At 50.6% G+C, this 19042-nt stretch overlaps 1 protein-coding gene across 1 annotated transcript in view; it reads right to left on the reverse strand.

Annotated features, from left to right (window-relative positions):
- The window catches only part of DNAH2 (dynein axonemal heavy chain 2), a 133279-nt gene that overhangs the window by 83711 nt on the left and 30526 nt on the right, over positions 1-19042 (reverse strand). Inside the window, 22 exon segments of the mRNA XM_083185671.1 lie at positions 289-477; positions 1052-1162; positions 1984-2109; positions 2198-2296; positions 3827-4044; positions 4129-4267; positions 4646-4826; positions 5279-5361; positions 5500-5656; positions 5758-5861; positions 6052-6213; positions 6291-6454; positions 6531-6705; positions 6815-6971; positions 8416-8616; positions 8796-8988; positions 9153-9300; positions 9517-9702; positions 9806-10045; positions 11249-11405; positions 11491-11637; positions 11722-11936. Coding sequence (XP_083041797.1) covers positions 289-477; positions 1052-1162; positions 1984-2109; positions 2198-2296; positions 3827-4044; positions 4129-4267; positions 4646-4826; positions 5279-5361; positions 5500-5656; positions 5758-5861; positions 6052-6213; positions 6291-6454; positions 6531-6705; positions 6815-6971; positions 8416-8616; positions 8796-8988; positions 9153-9300; positions 9517-9702; positions 9806-10045; positions 11249-11405; positions 11491-11637; positions 11722-11936 — 3552 coding nt within the window.

Genomic DNA, 19042 nt, shown 5'->3' on the forward strand with positions numbered 1-19042 from the left:
CTGTCTGCGTCACCCTGCAGAGGGAGAAGCGGGCTCATAGCTCCCTTCTGTCTGTGTCACCCTGCAGGGGGAGGGGCAGGCTCATAGCTCCCTTCTGTGTGTGTCACCCTGCAGGGGGAGGGGCAGGCTCACAGCTCCCTTCTGTGTGTGTCACCCTGCAGGGGGAGGGGCAGGCTCATAGCTTCCTCCTGTCTATGTCACCCTGCAGGGGGAGGGACAGGCATATAGCCCTCCTCTCTCTGTGAGCGTACTGTACTTGACATCAGGTTTGCGGACAGGTCACATTACCTTATCCCAATAGAGACGCAGCTGACTCAACCATTCAAAAGACGTAACATCGATGCAGCCACTCTTCAGCATCTTGTCGATGACATCTCTGGCGTGGACCTCCACAGTGACCAGGGCCACCAGCTTGAGCCGCAGAATCTTGGTCAGGTTGCCCCGGATGGCGTCGGAGTACTTGTTCAGCATGGAGACCTGTGGACAGATAGTCTGCGGTCAGGCTATGGTCAGGTGGGTCTGGGGGACTCTGGGAGACTGGCTCCCTGTACCACACTTCATGTTAGATATTCTGCAATCTCTGGAAACACAAGACAATCTCCCCTTCTCCAACACAATGACTGGAGACCGCCACCTCCTATAGTCTGTACGGGGAACGTCAGTATTATGGTGAACGAGAGCAGCACATAAGTATACGGGTACAGTATATATGAGAGATGCTATGATATTGCCATGATTGGCAGGTTCATGGGCTTTACGTTGGCCAATCAGGTGTAAGGAGGGGCTGGTCTCATGGCAGTACTTATAGTCTGGAAAGTGGGAGGGTTCAACATAGTGATGGCAATCAAAGCCTGTACCATCGATCTTCGTTACGTTCACACAATCGATAGCAACCTGAATGATGAGTTCTAGGCATTCGCAGACAATGGGCAACAAACCAGCGCACCCTGGACACTGATCACAGACCACTGATGGTCACACACCATGAATGGTTGATGGCCGGGCCTAGTTTTCCAGCTGAGCAAATTACGCATTGAGCAGATAAGGTCACCTGCTTCTTCTTCATGACTTTGAGAAACTTTTTGTCTGCGCGTTCCTTGGCTGTCACCAGAGACTTGGTCACGTCTGTGGTCCACTGTATCTGGCTGGAGGTGATCAGCATCTGGGTAAGAGAAGAGGAGGACCACATGGGAGTCAGGCACAGAACGAGCTCTGGATGCAGATGGTATGTACAGTACAGGGGCCTATTCTCCTGTCTGTGGAGACCTCACTGCATCCTAGAGGAGCATGTAGATGTGCAGAGAGGTCTACTGCAATGCTGCTGCGCTACACTGCAAGCATCAGGGTCCAAAATCACTTCCCTCTCTCCAAAAATACCGCCCGCTGGCAGGGCCGGATTAAGGGCCACTTTGGCATAGGGCTGAACGTGAGCAAGAGCCTTTTGTGAGAAGCTTAGGGGGTGTGACCTGTTTATGTCCATAGCCATGTGGGTGTGACTAGTGTCATGTGGGTGTGGCTAGAACCACATGGGTGTGACCTATGCTTTGTCACAGTGGCCAATGCTGTGTGGGTGTGACTAGTGTCATGTGGGGGTGGCTAGTACCGCATGGGTGTGACCAGTGCTGTGTGGGTGTGACATATGCTTTGTTACAGTGGCCAAGGCTGTGTGGATGTGATTAGTGCCATATGGGTGTGGCCATTGTCAATGGGTGTGGCCAGTGCTGTGTGGGTGTGACTACTGCCATGTGAGTGTGCACACCCCATACACAATCAGCCCTAAAGTACTTACAGGAAAAATTGCATCATGTTGTGGGGACAGTAGAAATGCAATTTTAATACTTATGACCTATGGAAAATTGCACTCCCAGCTGGGCGGTTGATTATCGCCATGTTCTCATAACGATGGGCCTATATTTATGCGAGGCCTGGAGCTGTGGTCTCCTCCCCTTCTGCCCATTTGTGAGTTGTTTTCGGCGTACGTACCTGTCCTGCCCAATCCTTCACCCACTTGTCCCGTTTGGTCGTCATTTTCTTCAGCGCCAGTCGGCAGTTCCTCAGCAGGTCCTTCAATGTCCACCGCATGGTCCTCTCAATGTCGCACAGCCAGGCCTAACGTAGGGGAAGAGATACAAATGTCGGCTGCAACAGGAATGGGATGTTTTACGGAGTTTATCCGCATCGGAATAGCCGGCCTTACCTCTACGGGACCCTCTAAGAGCACGGGGTGCGTGAATTCAACATACTCCCCCTCTGCGGAGAACATCCCTGCAGCTTCGGACTTATTGCTGGCGCCAACCTGCAGTATTGGAGATAATGGCGACATGTGGTAACGAGCACGGTAATAAAACGAGGATGGGTACTTGCAGACAGACAGAGATGTAGTGGACCCTGCTCATCACTGACAATCTAGTCAGGGCTGTGGTCAGGACTGCATCAGACAGCCAATAGGCTGTGGCCAGTGGGGCTAAGATCCCCATATGAAGAACAAAGGACCCAACCGTTACAAATAATGGGGCAGATGTATTAAGCCTTAACAAGAGATAAATGCAAGGGTGATAAGGAGAGATAAATGTCCAGCCAATCACCTGCCAACTGCCATGTTACAGGCTGTGTTTGAAAAAAGTCAGTAAGGAGCTGATTGGCTGGAGGTTTATCTCTCTTTATTATCCTTACATTTATCTCTTGTTAAGGCTTAATACATCTGCCCCAATGATCCATCAGACTCTCTGAGAGCTAGGCAGGTAAGGCATGCGTCCAGATGTGTATCTGTGTAGTGTAGCCTGATTGGCCAGGAGGCATGGCTCAGCTATTTAGAGCCCTGTGGGTACTCTTTACCTAGAAGGGCGCCCACGATTTTGATTGTGGGCATCGTTAGTAAAAAAAAATCACGTCGGTCGCATCGCATGCGCCCAAAAAATCGCATGCAATGCGACCGACGCGATGCCCGTGATTTCCCATAGGGAACAATGTTAAATGTCCCAATTGACCAGATTTTCCTGTTCAATGTCTCAATTGACCCGATTTTCCATAGGAAACAATGTTAAATGGCCCACAGAGGCCAAATAGGCACCCTGAAGTGTGAAATGGCCCCCACAATTGTTAACGCCACCCCACGATCAACGTGAACCCGAAGCGCGGCGAGCGCAGCGAGCCCGCGAGGGGCGGCGGTACGCGTCCTACGACCTTTTCATACCCCCACTATCCACGTCGGCGTGGAGTTGAGAATAGAAAGTGTGGCGAGCGCAGCGAGCCACCGAGCCCGAAGCGTGGCGAGCGCACGCGGACAGCTGTGAAGCCCGCGAGGGAACGCGTATACCTGTGAAGGTGTCCGCGTCCCCTCGCCACGCTTTCTATTCTCAACTCCACGCCGACGTGGATAGTGGGGGTATGAAAAGGTCGTAGGACGCGTACGGCCACCCCTCGCGGGCTCGCTGCGCTCGCCACGCTTCGGGTTGACGTTGATCGTGGGGTGGCGTTAACAATTGTGGGGGCCATTTCACACTTCAGGGTGCCTATTTGGCCTCTGTGGGCCATTTAACATGGTTTCCTATGGAAAATTGGGTCAATTGAGACATTGAACAGGAAAATCGGGTCAATTGGGAGATTTAACATTGTTCCCTATGGGAAATCGCGGCCATCGCGTCGGTCGCATCGCATGCGATTTTTTAGTGCATGCGATGCCCGCGATGGGCGCCCTTCTAGGTAAAGAGTACCGCCCTGTGCACACACACACACACACACACGATACCTGGGGTTCCTAGCTATAGAGATGTGGTCCTAAAAAAAAAAAACACAACTACTGTAATGCGTCCCTTATCTTTATTACCTTCTGGATCTTAAGCGAAGTGATGTTGTCAAAGCACTTCTTGAGATGGGGCTTAACAGCTTCAGGGTTCCGGGACTGGCCGAGGATCTCCAGCAGATCATCGTTGGACAAGAAGTAGAATCGCGGGAAGATCTGACGTTTGGTCTCTAGGTACAGGTCCAGGGACTTCTGAATTCCCTCCAGAACTTCATTCATCTCTCCCAGTTTCTCCAGGAGACCTGACCAGAGGAGAGAAACCAGCTGTGGTTAGAAGACACCCAGATCCTTTAGCAGGAGTCCTCAGACTGTGTCACCCTGCACACCTGGGTGGTGGGTTCCACGAAGGGCATTGTTGTCCTTATTTAACCGATCCATAATGGCCTTCCAGCTGGCATTGATAGCATCAAACTCTGCTGACTCCTGGGGCAGCTGCTTCCTGATGTCCTCACCCGTGAAGATGTTCTGCATAGTTGGGAAGACAGAGACAGTATTTATACTGAGCAATTATTTGGGTATGTTTGATGCTGTAACAATGCAGAATGCCACAAGGGGGCACTGTGTATTTAAAACAGAATATCAGGCTGTTACAAAAGCCAAACTGTACAGTGCAGTAAGAGTAATTACACAGAATAATAAATCATCCATTTCTATATACTCAATTTTTTAACCTTTTAAAAATAGTTTTAGATTAGATGTCACTAATCCAGCATCTACTGCTCATGTACAGATCTCCGGGCGAATATCCAGAGAACTATAGGGGAATTACGTGAATGGGTTGGATTCGGCAGAAGGTACCCATGGGGAACTATATGTATCTTCACTGTAAGAGGGATGACCCACCTCCAAATACAGCCACTGCCTCTGTACAGTGAGGATCATCTCGGTGACCTCCAGGATGTGAGACAGACAACGTTCCCACCGGTCCACATCTTTTTCAAAAGCTTTCACAAATGGGGAGGCCTTCATGGTGGCGAGGCTGACTTGGTTGTCTTCTAAAGCCTGGAAGACATCATCGGTCCCTCTGGTGAAAGAAAATCATTGGTCATTATGATGGGCTCACCTCTACATCGCGGTCATTACAGTAACAATATACTGGTTCTAGTTCTAGGTGGCCTGTGGCAAATTCCTCACTGGTACACGGTGATATAAGCTTAATGTGGAGTCATTGAGTAGAACAGGTTGGTGACACCAGAAGGCAATGAGAGCAGAGAAGATCTGGTGGACTCACCGCAGGAAATAGTGAGAGCAGGACAGGACTGGTGGACTCACCTCAGGTGATCATGAGAGCAGAACAGGCCTGGTGGACTCATCTCAGGTGATAGTGAGAGCAGAACAGGCCTGGTGGACTCATTTCAGGTGATAGTGAGAGCAGAACAGGCCTGGTGGACTCATCTCAGGTGATCATGAGAGCAGAACAGGCCTGGCCGACTCACCTCAGGCGATAATGGAGCAGAACAGGCCCAGCTGACTCACCTCAGGCGATAGTGGCCTTTATCTTTGTAGGCCACAATGTCCAGCAGCACCTCCTCCCAGGTCTGTGAGATGTTCTCCAGGGACTATATAGCAGAAGAGAGAAAGAACACGGGTTTGCAGGAACCAAACAACATTGCTCTCGCATTTTAGTAATCAAGTTAAAACTTTGGCTACTCTGCAAAATTAAAACAACAGACGCATTGGTGCAATGGTGATATTACTTGCTCAATGAACAGCTCCTTTGTGGCTGCCGTGGAGATCTCGTTGATCTTCTCCACGTGCTGATCTAGCCCCAACTGCACAATTTTCTCCAAGGTGAAGTCTTCAGCTTCCTGATCAAAGGTGCTCTGGACCTCCTGCTTCACTTGTGACCAGTGTCTGTGGAATGGGGAATGTAGTCATACGCATAGTGCTTTGTTTCTGTATTATGCATGTACAGCAAAGCCGTTCTAAACACGTGACACGTGCCCAGTCGTTACCTGTCCCGCAGTGCCGGGTTGCGCAGGTCCGCAATAAGAGGCAGCGTTCTCTTGAATTGGTCAATACGGAGCCTCGAGGCCTCCACCACCTCCCATTTCTTATCCTGTTGAGCGAAAGTGGAGATAACGTGACCTCTTCACATAAAAGCTCAAGGTGCTAATAACCTGAGACTAGTCTGCAACAGATATCGCAGTTGCAAATTGGTTGTCCTCAATCTCTTGTACAATGCCTATAGAAGTAAGCAGTGTCACCCACCCACATTATAGTACTTAGTAACGCAGGATACACCCCACCTTTAACTCCCGGCTGAGCTTGGTGAGCCTTCTGTAGAGACCCTGTGCTGTGGTTTCCATCAGCTCTGTCTGAAGAGTAAGGAAGGAGCCAGACTTCCAGTCATGCCAGTTCTGTTCCCACTCCTTAGTGGCTTCCCACACCAGCTGCAGAGAGTCCAGGTCCTGTGGAGAGCGATGAGAGAGTAGCAGGATGGTGTAAGGTCTAGCCATAGAGTAGGTAGCATCTCCCGCACGCTCACCTTCTCCAAGGCCTGGATGTCCTTTGACACAGGTTGATCTATCTTGAACATGCTCAGGCCAGAGCGAATGGTGTTCTCCTCCTCCTTCAGGACGTTCATCATCTGACGGTTTGCAGCTATCAGCTCCAGGGCTGGGTCACACCCCACCGAGCTGGAGAAGGGACCTGCAGGAATATCAGATGTTCAGGACTCATAGGTTCTTCCAGCAGGTGAGAAAGAAATGCATGGCTAAGGCCTTACCTTTACCAGCGAAATCCTCCAGCAAGGACCGGGCTTTCTTTTTGAACTCTTCGGCGATGTGGATAAGGCCACTTTTGAACTTCTCTTTAGACTTCTTCAGCATGGACTCGCTGTCTATGAGACTCTGCTGGAAGGAGAGCCAGGCTTTGTTCAGAGAGTCCAACGTCTGCAGCACCTGGGAGGATGAGAGCTCAAAGGGTCATGTGATCATAAGAGCGACAGCAAAGTTACTCTTCATTGGTCCAAGTTCTAAGATGACATCACTGTGCTCTACAAGGACTCACCGACTCCTCCACAACAACCTCATACTTCTTCAGGATCTCAAACTGGTCATGGATGGGCATGATCTGACCCTCCACCTTGGACAGCTCACTCTGGAGTGTGTCGTAGAGTGTCAGGCTCTGGGCCAGCTCCTGCAAATTCTGGGGAAGCTTCATCACCCTGACATGCAGAAGAAGAAGAGAGATGAGAGTGAATGAGTTAAAAGGTAGTTGGGGCAGAAAGGAGTCAGAAAATGACAAAAGGCGGGAATCCACAGAGAAAGGAAAAACATGAAAGAACAGAAAAAGAAAAGGCTATGAGTAGGAAGAAGTAGTAGGGGAAAATGAAAAGTGGAAGAAAAAAAATACCCAGGTAAACAATTACAACCTGAGAAAAGATAGAAGAAGGTAGGTATATATATATATATATATATATATATATATATATATATATATATATATATATATATATATATATATATATATATATATATATATATATATATATATATATATCCGACCCAGATCCGATCCAGTATTTGGAACACGGATCCAAGCCAGGTCGGATCCGGGATTTGCACCGTTTACACTGCGGTGCCTACCCGCAGTGTAAACAGGGGCAGCACTTGGAGATGACATCATCTCCAAGCGCCGGGACCGCCGATCGCCCAGCCTGGACAGCCAATCGTCACGCTGGGGGAAAGCCCAGCACCAAGGTAAGCTGTTGGGTTGCCCCCAGCCCCCGTGCACCCCCCCATCGGTGAGGTGAGTGGATGGCGCACACAGACATCCATTCACCTCCTTCCTGCCTCTGCTGCTGTCTGCAGAGTACAGCAGACAGCAGCGGATGCTGTGTGTGACCCCCCGCAAAACTTCCATGTTGACCACAGGACGCTGTGGTTGGGCTTCCCCCATTGCTGTAAATGGGATCCGGGTCGGATGACACAGCGTACCCGTTTACACTGCCCTCTACCAAAGTCCTGCCCGGTAAGGACCTGGGTAGAAGTCCCTTGCATTGTCCCTCAGTTACTCCTCCTCCCCCCAGGGTAGCTCACCTCTCTGCATTGTCCCTGAGGCATTCCTCCTCCTCCCAGGCAAGCTCACCTCTCTGCATTGTCCCTCAGTTACTCCTCCTCCCAGGCAAGCTCACCTCTCTGCATTGTCCCTCAGGTATTCCTCCTCCTCCCAGGCATGCTCACCTCTCTGCATTGTCCCTCAGTTACTCCTCCTCACAGGCAAGCTCACCTCTCTGCATTGACTATCAGGTATTCCTCCTCCCAGGCAAGCTCACCTCTCTGCATTGTCCCTCAGGTAGTCCTCCTCCCAGGCAAGCTCACCTCTCTGAATTGTCCCTCAGTTACTCCTCCTTCCAGGCAAGCTCACCTCTCTGCTCTGGCCCTCAGGTACTTCTCCTCCTCCTCCCAGGCAAGCTCACCTCTCTGCATTGTCCCTCAGGTATTCCTCCTCCCAGGCAAACTCACCCCTTGGCATTGTCCCTCAGGTATTCCTCCTCCTCCCAGGCAAACTCACCCCTTGGCATGGTCCCTCAGGTATTCCTCCTCCTCCCAGGCAAGCTCACCTCTCTGCATTGTCCCTCAGGTATTCCTCCTCCCAGGCAAGCTCACCTCTCTGCATTGTCCCTCAGGTAGGCGTGTAGTTCGATCAGCTTCTCGGTGGCCATGTGCCTCAGCAGACCAGTGAACTTGTTTTGCCACTCGTTGCAGTGTTGTACCAGAGCAAACTTGAGGTGACTGCAGTCCAGCATCACAAACTGAATGTTCTGCACCGTCTCCTGCTTCTGGACATTGTTGGCCAGTTCGGTGTACCTATGAGATCAACAGATTGTCAGGAGTGATGCTCCTCTAAAAGAAGACTGGGACACAAAGGGGAGATGACTAGCAAACTTAGAATTTGTCCCGAAGTACAACCTATACGCTTGTTGGACTGAACAGAACTTATTGGAGTTCTCCAAATGTACGGTAAAAAAAAAAGTAGGGACTCTCACCGAGCAATGTCGGCATCAAATGCAGACACGATAGGGTTGAGGCGCTGATAGCGTCGTATCAAAGTGTCTTTCTGGGGTTCCCAGATCATCCGGAATGAGTCCCACGTCTTCAAGTAGGCCTGGAGGAGGCTAGCATTGCCGGCCATGCCGCCACTGATCTGAGCTTGTATCTTCTTGATCTCATCGTCCCGCTCTGAAAGGTAAGGTCAGGCAGATGAGGGGAGCGGGGAATAAAATAGATACGATACGATGGTTCACTTCTCATGCCCGTCTATGTAAGCTAACCCTCCCACCTCACTATTGCACACATATTGTGGGGGAAATCCCACCGCATCTGCCAGGACTGGTTCCTCTCACCCAGAATGCAGTGTATGGGATGCCGCTGAGACTTCTTCTTGGTCAGAATGTCGGGGAGTCGCCTGAAGCTGGAGATTGTGATGAGGATCTCCGAGCACACGCTATTTACAATGTTTGCCAGCTGAGAGAGTGTAGGAGAGAACTCCACCTTGGGTAGGAGGCGACACAAAGGACCTTTAGTAAATATACTGCATGATGCCACATGGCATTCAATAAACAGAGGAGAACAGAATCAGTAAATGTGTATCTTTTTTGTATCTGATTCAATTGCGTTGATTTGAGTCACAATTATTTATATTCCGTATGTTAGCAGACATATGATTGGTAGCATGCACACACAACTCCTTGTCCTCTTCCCCAGTACCTCAGCCGTGGAACCGGGGATGTCCTGCAGAATCACCATGACACGGAATATGGGGCTTTGGGCAGTTTTGCTGTCACCATTGATGGCCTTTGATAACTCCTGAAGAGACCACTTGATGTTGAGTCTGAAGGCCTCTTCGATGAGACGGTCCATCTTCTCCGTGTAGTTCATCCAATGATGCTGGACCTGCAGTGGGAAAGATCCATGACACGATTGAATTTTTCTATACTACATAAGTCCCTCATGTGTAGTGTACCGTAAGGCTGATTCCATAGATATCTGAAAGTACCTCAGGTCCATCTGTCCTAAACACTTCATAGGTGGTCCTCATGAGGCTGCAGATCTCCTCATGAAGGGTCTGCAGGCGGCCCTGAACCATCCTCCGGTGCTCCTCCTGCACCTCCTGAAACTCCAGATCTCGGAAGACTCGTTTCCCATCAATATGGAGCAGCAATGTCTCACTGATCAGCTTGGCACAGTGGGAGATGTTCAGGTTGGAAGCTTTGTAATTATCCACAATTTGCTGGATCTGAATAATATGATAATATCGTTACTTTCTGCTGTTTTATAAGGAAGACCAAACTCTTCTTCCTGGGCGTGCTCCCTTCTCCCACATGTGCTCCCTTCTCCCATGTGTGCTCCCATCTCCCACATATGCTCCCTTCTCCCACATATGCTCCCTTCTCCCATGTGTGCTCCCTTTTCCCATGCGTGCTCCCTGCTCCCATCTCCCACATGTGCTCCCTTCTCCCATGCGTGCTCCCTTCTCCCATATGCGCTCCCTTCTCCCATGCCTGCTCCCATCTCCCACATGTGCTCCCTTCTCACATGCCTGCTCCCATCTCCCACATGTGCTCCCTTCTCCCATGCGTGCTCCCTTCTCCCACGTAGGCTCCCTTCTCCCATGCATGCTCCCTTCTCCCATGTGTGCTCCGATCTCCCACATGTACTCCCATCTCACATGCGTGCTCCCATCTCCCACATATGCTCCCTTCTGCCATGTGTGCTTCCTTCTCCCATACGTGCTCCCATCTCCCACATATGCTCCCATCTCACATGCGTGCTCCCTTCTCCCACGTAGGCTCCCTTCTCACATGCGTGCTCCCATCTCCCACATGTGCTCTCGTCTCCCACATGTGATCCCTTCTCCCACCTATGATCCCACATATGCTCCCTTCTCCCATGTGTGCTCCCTTCTCCTACATATGCTGCCTTCTCCCACATGTGCTCCCTCATGTGCTACCTTCTCCCACGTATGCTCACATCTCCCACATGTGCTCCTGTCTCCCACATGTGATCCCTTCTCCCACCTATGCTCCCTTCTCCCATGTGTGCTCCCTTCTCCCATGTGTGCTCCCTTCTCCTATATGTGCTCCCTTTTCCCACATGTGCTCCCTTCTCCCACGTATGCTCACATCTCCCACATGTGCTCCTGTCTCCCACATGTGATCCCTTCTCCCACCTATGCTCCCATCTCCCATGTGTGCTCCCTTCTCCCATGTGTGCTCCCTTCTCCTATATGTGCTCCCTTTTCCCACATGTGCTCCCTTCTCCCACGTATGCTCACATCTCCCACATGTGCTCCTGTCTCCCACATGTGATCCCTTCTCCCACCTATGCTCCCATCTCCCACATATGCTCCCTTCTCCCACGTGTGCTCCCTTCTCCCATGTGTGCTCCCTTCTCCCTGACTACCCTCAGCACTCAGGGGAGGTCAGTGAGACTCTCTCACCTTGCTTGCATGCAGCAGACAATCATTGATGAAGGCACTTGATGCTCCCTTAGATGACCAATGTAGCTTAGAAAGTCCAGGCTGGATCTTTTTATCCAAAAAGCGTATTCTTTCTCTGAACAAGCCCCGTTCCTCTAGGGAAAGAGCTGCTATGATCCTGGAGGACGACACGGTGACAGAGACAATCAGTATGGGTGATGTGATAATAACCCTGCCCTAGCTGGCACAGCTGCACTTCTCACCTGTTATATGCCCGTACCACCAGGAGAACATTCTCACGTAGGTTTCTGAGGTCCTCCTGTCTCTGGTAAATGTCCACAAGGTAGTGCGGGATCTCAAACGACAGCCGCTCCCAGTAGATGATCTCCACAAACAATTTCAGCAGATTCCTGTAAGTGACGCGTTGATAATGAGATCATATGGTCATAGTCACATGGACGGACCCCCATGGCCACAAACCCCAGGTCACTTACTTATCAAAGTTCACATCAAGCATGCCGGCCTTCTCCTGGCTGCGGACCATGAGTGGGATATCCAGACGCTTCATGGCCTGTTTGTCAGCTGACTGAGACCACTCGCTGAAGATCTTCCTCACCAGCTCATCAAGCCTCTGTGCCAGCTGCTGGTACTCCTGGATGCTTTCCTCCCCTATTCCAATGCGGGGCATGAAGTGGGCATTGGCCAGGATCTACATATACGAGACAGTGGAGGTTAGAGAGCTAAGTCCAAGGTCATTCCGAAACGTGACGTTCAATACACAAAATACATCGGCCCACACATTGTCATTCCCTCTATAGATAAAAGAGATAATATGTGTATTGGCGCTGGAATCTGGTTTGTCCACATGCACCTCCTCCTGTTCCTCTGAGTATGGTAGATCCAATGGTGGAAGGATCACGTGGTAGCTCTCAGGGTAGTGGGGGAGATAAAAGACAAAAAAGGAATAAGGAGTGGGAGCTCCAAAATAAATCAAAGGGTATCGCAATAATATATAGCGGTACCCTCACTCACACAGTGCGGACAGCGCACAAGCCCACCGGGGTATCTTTAGGTGTGAGATGACTGATAACTGTGTGAAGGGAAAATAGACCATAATCACAGGAACAGGAGCAGGTGCATGTGGACTAACGAGAATCCAGCACCCATACACATATTGTTTCTTTTCTCTATTTGACCACACAAAGATTTTGGTGATCCTCATTTCCATCGTGTGGCAGGAGGAATCTTATCAGCACCTTGGGACTATTTCTTTTTCTTGCCCACTATAACTATGATTACTGCTCTATAATGTCCCAGATATTTATTCCACAGATTTTCCTTATCCAGCTATTATTGTGCACTACTCTCCCCAACCTAATCCCACTCCATCCCCCTCCTTCCACCTCTCTACTAATCCCACATTCTACCTATCTACCTCACCTATACTCTCCTCCAATCCCCAATTCTGTCCTCCATCCCCCTCCTCTCCTCCTATCTACTAATCCCACATTCTACCTATCTACCTCACCTATACTCTCCTCCAATCCCCAATTCTGTCCTCCATCCCCCTCCTCTCCTCCTATCTACTAATCCCACATTCTACCTATCTACCTCACCTATACTCTCCTCCAATCCCCAATTCTGTCCTCCATCCCTCTCCTCTCCTCCTATCTACTAATCCCACATTCTACCTATCTACCTCACCTATACTCTCCTCCAATCCCCAATTCTGTCCTCCATCCCCCTCCTCTCCACCTCTCTACTAATCCTACCTATATACCTCAACTCTACTCTCCCCAATTCTGTCCTCCATCCCCCTCCTCTCCTCCTATCTACTAATCCTACCTATATACCTCAACTCTACTCTCCCCAATTCTGTCCTCCATCCCCCTCCTCTCCACTTCTCTACTAATCCCACATTCTACCTATCTACCTCACCTATACTCTCCTCCAATCCCCAATTCTGTCCTCCATCCCCCTTCTCTCCACCTCTCTACTAATCCCACATTCTACCTATCTACCTCACCTATACTCTCCTCCAATGCCCAATTCTGTCCTCCATCCCCCTCCTCTCCACCTCTCTACTAATCCCACATTCTACCTATCTACCTCACCTATACTCTCCTCCAATCCCCAATTCTGTCCTCCATCCCCCTCCTCTCCACCTATCTACTAATCCTACCTATATACCTCAACTCTACTCTCCCCAATTCTGTCATCCACCCCCCTTCTCTCCTCCTATCTACTAATCCCACATTCTACCTATCTTCCTCACCTCTACTCTCCTCCAATGCCCAATTCTGTCCTCCATCCCCCTCCTCTCCTCCTCTCTACTAATCCTACCTATATACCTCACATCTGATCTCATCTCATCCCCAATTCTGTCCTCCTCCTCCATCCTCCTCCTCTACACCAGTAGTCCCACATTCTACCTATCTACCTCACCTCTACTCTCCCCCAATCCCCAATTCTGTCCTCCTCCTCCTCTCCACCTATCTACTAATGCCACATTCTACCTATCTACCTCACCTTTACTCTCCCCCAATCCCCAATTCTGTCCTCCTCCTCTCCACCTCTCTACTAATCCCACATTCTACCTAACCTCTACTCTCCCCCAATCCCCAGTTCTGTCCTCCACCCTCCTTATTAAATCCCCACATCCCTTTCACTCCCCCGCCTCTGCCTCGCACTACACTCTGCCAGTCTCGCTGCCTTTGTTGCCTGCACTGCCCATCGTCTCTCTTAAATCTTTCATTTGCATAGATTTCCTATTCTCCGTCTCCTCTCCACGGGACTGTCAGTGAGACAGACAAGGACCACCAGGAAGGTACATTGTGTAGTACAAGCACAGTACATAGACGCTACATGACTGGCTGCGGGCTCAGGAGAAATCCGCTGTCACTGTCAATTCACATTAACACGTAGCGTATGCTAATTCCATACACAAGCGCGTGGGCCGGGGATCCCGGCAGCAATACTTATGCAGGGAAGTCTCCTGTCATTTCCTATATCATGTTATCTGTGTGTGTATTCTCCTCCGTGCTACCTGTGTGTGTGACAGATCCCTGCACACATGACACACGGATAATCACGCACTTTGGGGCAGATGTATTAAGCCTGGAGAAGAGATAAACTGGAGATAAAGTGGAGATAACTTGGAAGAGTTAACACACCAGCCAATCAGCTGTGTTTGAAATATGACAGTTGGGATCTGATTGGCTGGTGCGTTATCTCCTTCCACTTTATCTCCAGTTTATCTCTTCACCAGGCTTAATACATCTGCCCCATAGTCACTGATAACTTGCATTTAACGCTTTCGTTGCCGCTTCTATGAGCAACAACTTCCTGTCTGGGGGATAACTGTCTGGTGTTTGCTCTCCTGGACCACAGTGCTAGGACATCATAATGATGGACTGCGCAATACAGTGAGCCCTTCAATCCATAATGTGTTGCATATGCCTTTCGGATTTGGCATGATGTGTCGCAGGAATTGCAAGGCGTCCAGTCTTTTCTATATGCAGATGTGTCTGGGATGAGTACAGTGTAAGCCCATAAGGATAGTGTAAGAACACCTGCCGACACGAGGACACGGAAGACAATGCCACGAGCAGGAGACACGAGTCTGTACCCGGAACCTCTCCACACAGCGAGCAGGTGACATAAGTCTGTACCCAGAACCTCTCCATACAGCGAGCTGGAGACATAAGTCTGTACCCGGAACCTCTCCATAGAGCGAGCTGTAGACATAAGTCTGTACCCGGAACCTCTCCATACAGCGAGCTGGAGACATGAGTCTGTACCCGGAACCTCTCCATACAGCGAGCTGGAGACATAAGTCTGTACCCGGAACCTCTCCATAGAGCGAGCTGTAGACATAAGTCTGTGCCCGGAATCTCTCCATACAGCGAGCTGGAGACATAAGTCTGTACACGGAACCTCTCCATACAGCGAGCAGGAGACATGAGTCTGTACCCGGAACCTCTCCATACAGCGAGCTGAAGACATAAGTCTGTACCCGGAACCTCTCCATACAGCGAGCTGAAGACATAAGTCTGTACCCGGAACCTCTCCATACAGCCAGCTGGAGACATAAGTCTGTACCCGGAACCTCTCCATACAGCCAGCTGGAGACATAAGTCTGTACCCGGAAACTTTCCATACAGCGAGCAGGTGACATAAGTCTGTACCCGGAACCTCTCCATACAGCGAGCTGAAGACATAAGTCTGTACCCGGAACCTCTCCATACAGCGAGCTGGAGACATAAGTCTGTACCTGGAACCTCTCCATACAGCGAGCTGGAGACATAAGTCTGTACCCGGAACCTCTCCATACAGCGAGCTGGAGACATGAGTCTGTACCCGGAACCTCTCCATACAGTCAGCTGGAGACATGAGTCTGTACCAGGAACCTCTCCATACAGCCAGCTGGAGACATAAGTCTGTACCCGGAACCTCTCCATACAGCGAGCTGGAGACATAAGTCTGTACCCGGAACCTCTCCATACAGCGAGCAGGTGACATAAGTCTGTACCCGGAACCTCTCCATACAGCCAGCTTGAGACATAAGTCTGTACCCGGAACCTCTCCATACAGCCAGCTGGAGACATAAGTCTGTACCCGGAAACTTTCCATACAGCGAGCAGGTGACATAAGTCTGTCCCGGAACCTCTCCATACAGCGAGCTGGAGACATAAGTCTGTACCCGGAACTCTCCATACAGCGAGCTGGAGACCTAAGTCTGTACCCGGAACCTCTCCATACAGCGAGCTGGAGACATAAGTCTGTACCCGGAACCTCTCCATACAGCCAGCTGGAGACATAAGTCTGTACCCGGAACCTCTCCATACAGCGAGCTGGAGACATAAGTCTGTACCCGGAACCTCTCCATACAGCGAGCTGGAGACATAAGTCTGTACACGGAACCTCTCCATAGAGCGAGCTGTAGACATAAGTCTGTACCCGGAACCTCTCCATACAGCGAGCAGGAGACATAAGTCTGTACCCGGAACCTCTCCATACAGCGAGCAGGTGACATAAGTCTGTACCCGGAAACGTCTCCATACAGCGAGCTGGAGACATAAGTCTGTACCCGGAAACTTTCCATACAGCGAGCAGGTGACATAAGTCTGTACCAGGAACCTCTCCATACAGCGAGCTGGAGACATAAGTCTGTACCCGGAACCTCTCCATACAGCGAGCAGGAGACATAAGTCTGTACCCGGAAACTTTCCATACAGCGAGCAGGTGACATAAGTCTGTACCAGGAACCTCTCCATACAGCCAGCTGGAGACATAAGTCTGTACCCGGAACCTCTCCATACAGCGAGCAGGAGACATAAGTCTGTACCCGGAAACTTTCCATACAGCGAGCAGGTGACATAAGTCTGTACCCGGAACCTCTCCATACAGCGAGCAGGTGACATAAGTCTGTACACGGAACCTCTCCATACAGCAAGCTGGAGACATAAGTCTGTACCTGGAACCTCTCCATACAGAGAGCAGGAGACATAAGTCTGTACCCGGAACCTCTCCATACAGCGAGCTGGAGACATAAGTCTGTCCCGGAACCTCTCCATACAGCGAGCTGGAGACATAAGTCTGTCCCGGAACCTCTCCATACAGTGAGCTGGAGACATAAGTCTGTCCCGGAACCTCTCCACACAGCCAGCTGGAGACATAAGTCTGTACCCGGAACCTCTCCATACAGCGAGCAGGAGACATAAGTCTGTACCCGGAACCTCTCCATACAGCGAGCAGGTGACATAAGTCTGTACCCGGAACCTCTCCATACAGGGAGCTGGAGACATAAGTCTGTACCCGGAACCTCTCCATACAGCGAGCTGGAGACATAAGTCTGTCCCGGAACCTCTCCACACAGCCAGATGGAGACATAAGTCTGTACCCGGAACCTCTCCATACAGCGAGCAGGAGACATAAGTCTGTACCCGCAACCTCTCCATACAGCGAGCAGGTGACATAAGTCTGTACCCGGAACCTCTCCATACAGCGAGCTGGAGACATAAGTCTGTACCCGGAAACTTTCCATACAGCGAGCAGGTGACATAAGTCTGTACCCGGAACCTCTCCATACAGCGAGCTGGAGACATAAGTCTGTACCCGGAAACTTTCCATACAGCGAGCAGGTGACATAAGTCTGTACCTGGAACCTCTCCATACAGCGAGCAGGTGACATAAGTCTGTACCCGGAACCTCTCCATACAGCGAGCAGGTGACATAAGTCTGTACACGGAACCTCTCCATACAGCGAGCTGGAGACATAAGTCTGTACCTGGAACCTCTCCATACAGCGAGCAGGAGACATAAGTCTGTACACGGAACCTCTCCATACAGCGAGCTGGAGACATAAGTCTGTACCCGGAACCTCTCCATACAGCGAGCAGGTGACATAAGTCTGTACCCGGAACCTCTCCATACAGGGAGCTGGAGACATAAGTCTGTACCCGGAACCTCTCCATACAGCGAGCTGGAGACATAAGTCTGTCCCGGAACCTCTCCACACAGCCAGATGGAGACATAAGTCTGTACCCGGAACCTCTCCATACAGCGAGCAGGAGACATAAGTCTGTACCCGCAACCTCTCCATACAGCGAGCAGGTGACATAAGTCTGTACCCGGAACCTCTCCATACAGCGAGCTGGAGACATAAGTCTGTACCCGGAAACTTTCCATACAGCGAGCAGGTGACATAAGTCTGTACCCGGAACCTCTCCATACAGCGAGCAGGAGACATAAGTCTGTACACGGAACCTCTCCATACAGCGAGCTGGAGACATAAGTCTGTCCCGGAACCTCTCCATACAGCGAGCAGGAGACATAAGTCTGTACACGGAACCTCTCCATACAGCGAGCTGGAGACATAAGTCTGTACCTGGAACCTCTCCATACAGCGAGCAGGAGACATAAGTCTGTACCCGGAACCTCTCCATACAGCGAGCTGGAGACATAAGTCTGTACCCGGAACCTCTCCATACAGCGAGCTGGAGACATAAGTCTGTACCCGGAACCTCTCCATACAGCGAGCAGGAGACATGAGTCTGTATGTACCCGGAACCTCTCCATACAGCGAGCTGGAGACATAAGTCTGTACCCGGAACCTCTCCATACAGCGAGCTGGAGACATAAGTCTGTACCCGGTACCTCTCCATACAGCGAGCTGGAAACTTAAGTCTGTCCCGGAACCTCTCCATACAGCGAGCTGGAGACATAAGTCTGTACCCGGAACCTCTCCATACAGCGAGCTGGAGACATAAGTCTGTACCCGGAACCTCTCCATACAGCGAGCTGGAGACATAAGTCTGTACCCGGAACCTCTCCATACAGTCAGCTGGAGACATAAGTCTGTACCCGGAACCTCTCCATACAGCGAGCAGGAGACATGAGTCTGTATGTACCCGGAACCTCTCCATACAGCCAGCTGGAGACATAAGTCTGTACCCGGAACCTCTCCATACAGCGAGCTGGAGACATAAGTCTGTCTCGGAACCTCTCCATACAGGGAGCTGGAGACATAAGTCTGTCCCGGAACCTCTCCATACAGCGAGCTGGAGACATAAGTCTGTACCCGGTACCTCTCCATACAGCGAGCTGGAAACTTAAGTCTGTTCCGGAACCTCTCCATACAGCGAGCTGGAGACATAAGTCTGTACCCGGAACCTCTCCATACAGCGAGCAGGAGACATGAGTCTGTACCCGGAACCTCTCAATACAGCGAGCAGGAGACATGAGTCTGTACCCGGAACCTCTCCATACAGCGAGCTGGAGACATAAGTCTGTACCTTCATTACATATACATTG

This window comes from Crinia signifera, chromosome 4 (genome assembly GCF_055691185.1).
Source record: "Crinia signifera chromosome 4, ASM5569118v1, whole genome shotgun sequence".
Taxonomy (NCBI): domain Eukaryota; kingdom Metazoa; phylum Chordata; class Amphibia; order Anura; family Myobatrachidae; genus Crinia; species Crinia signifera.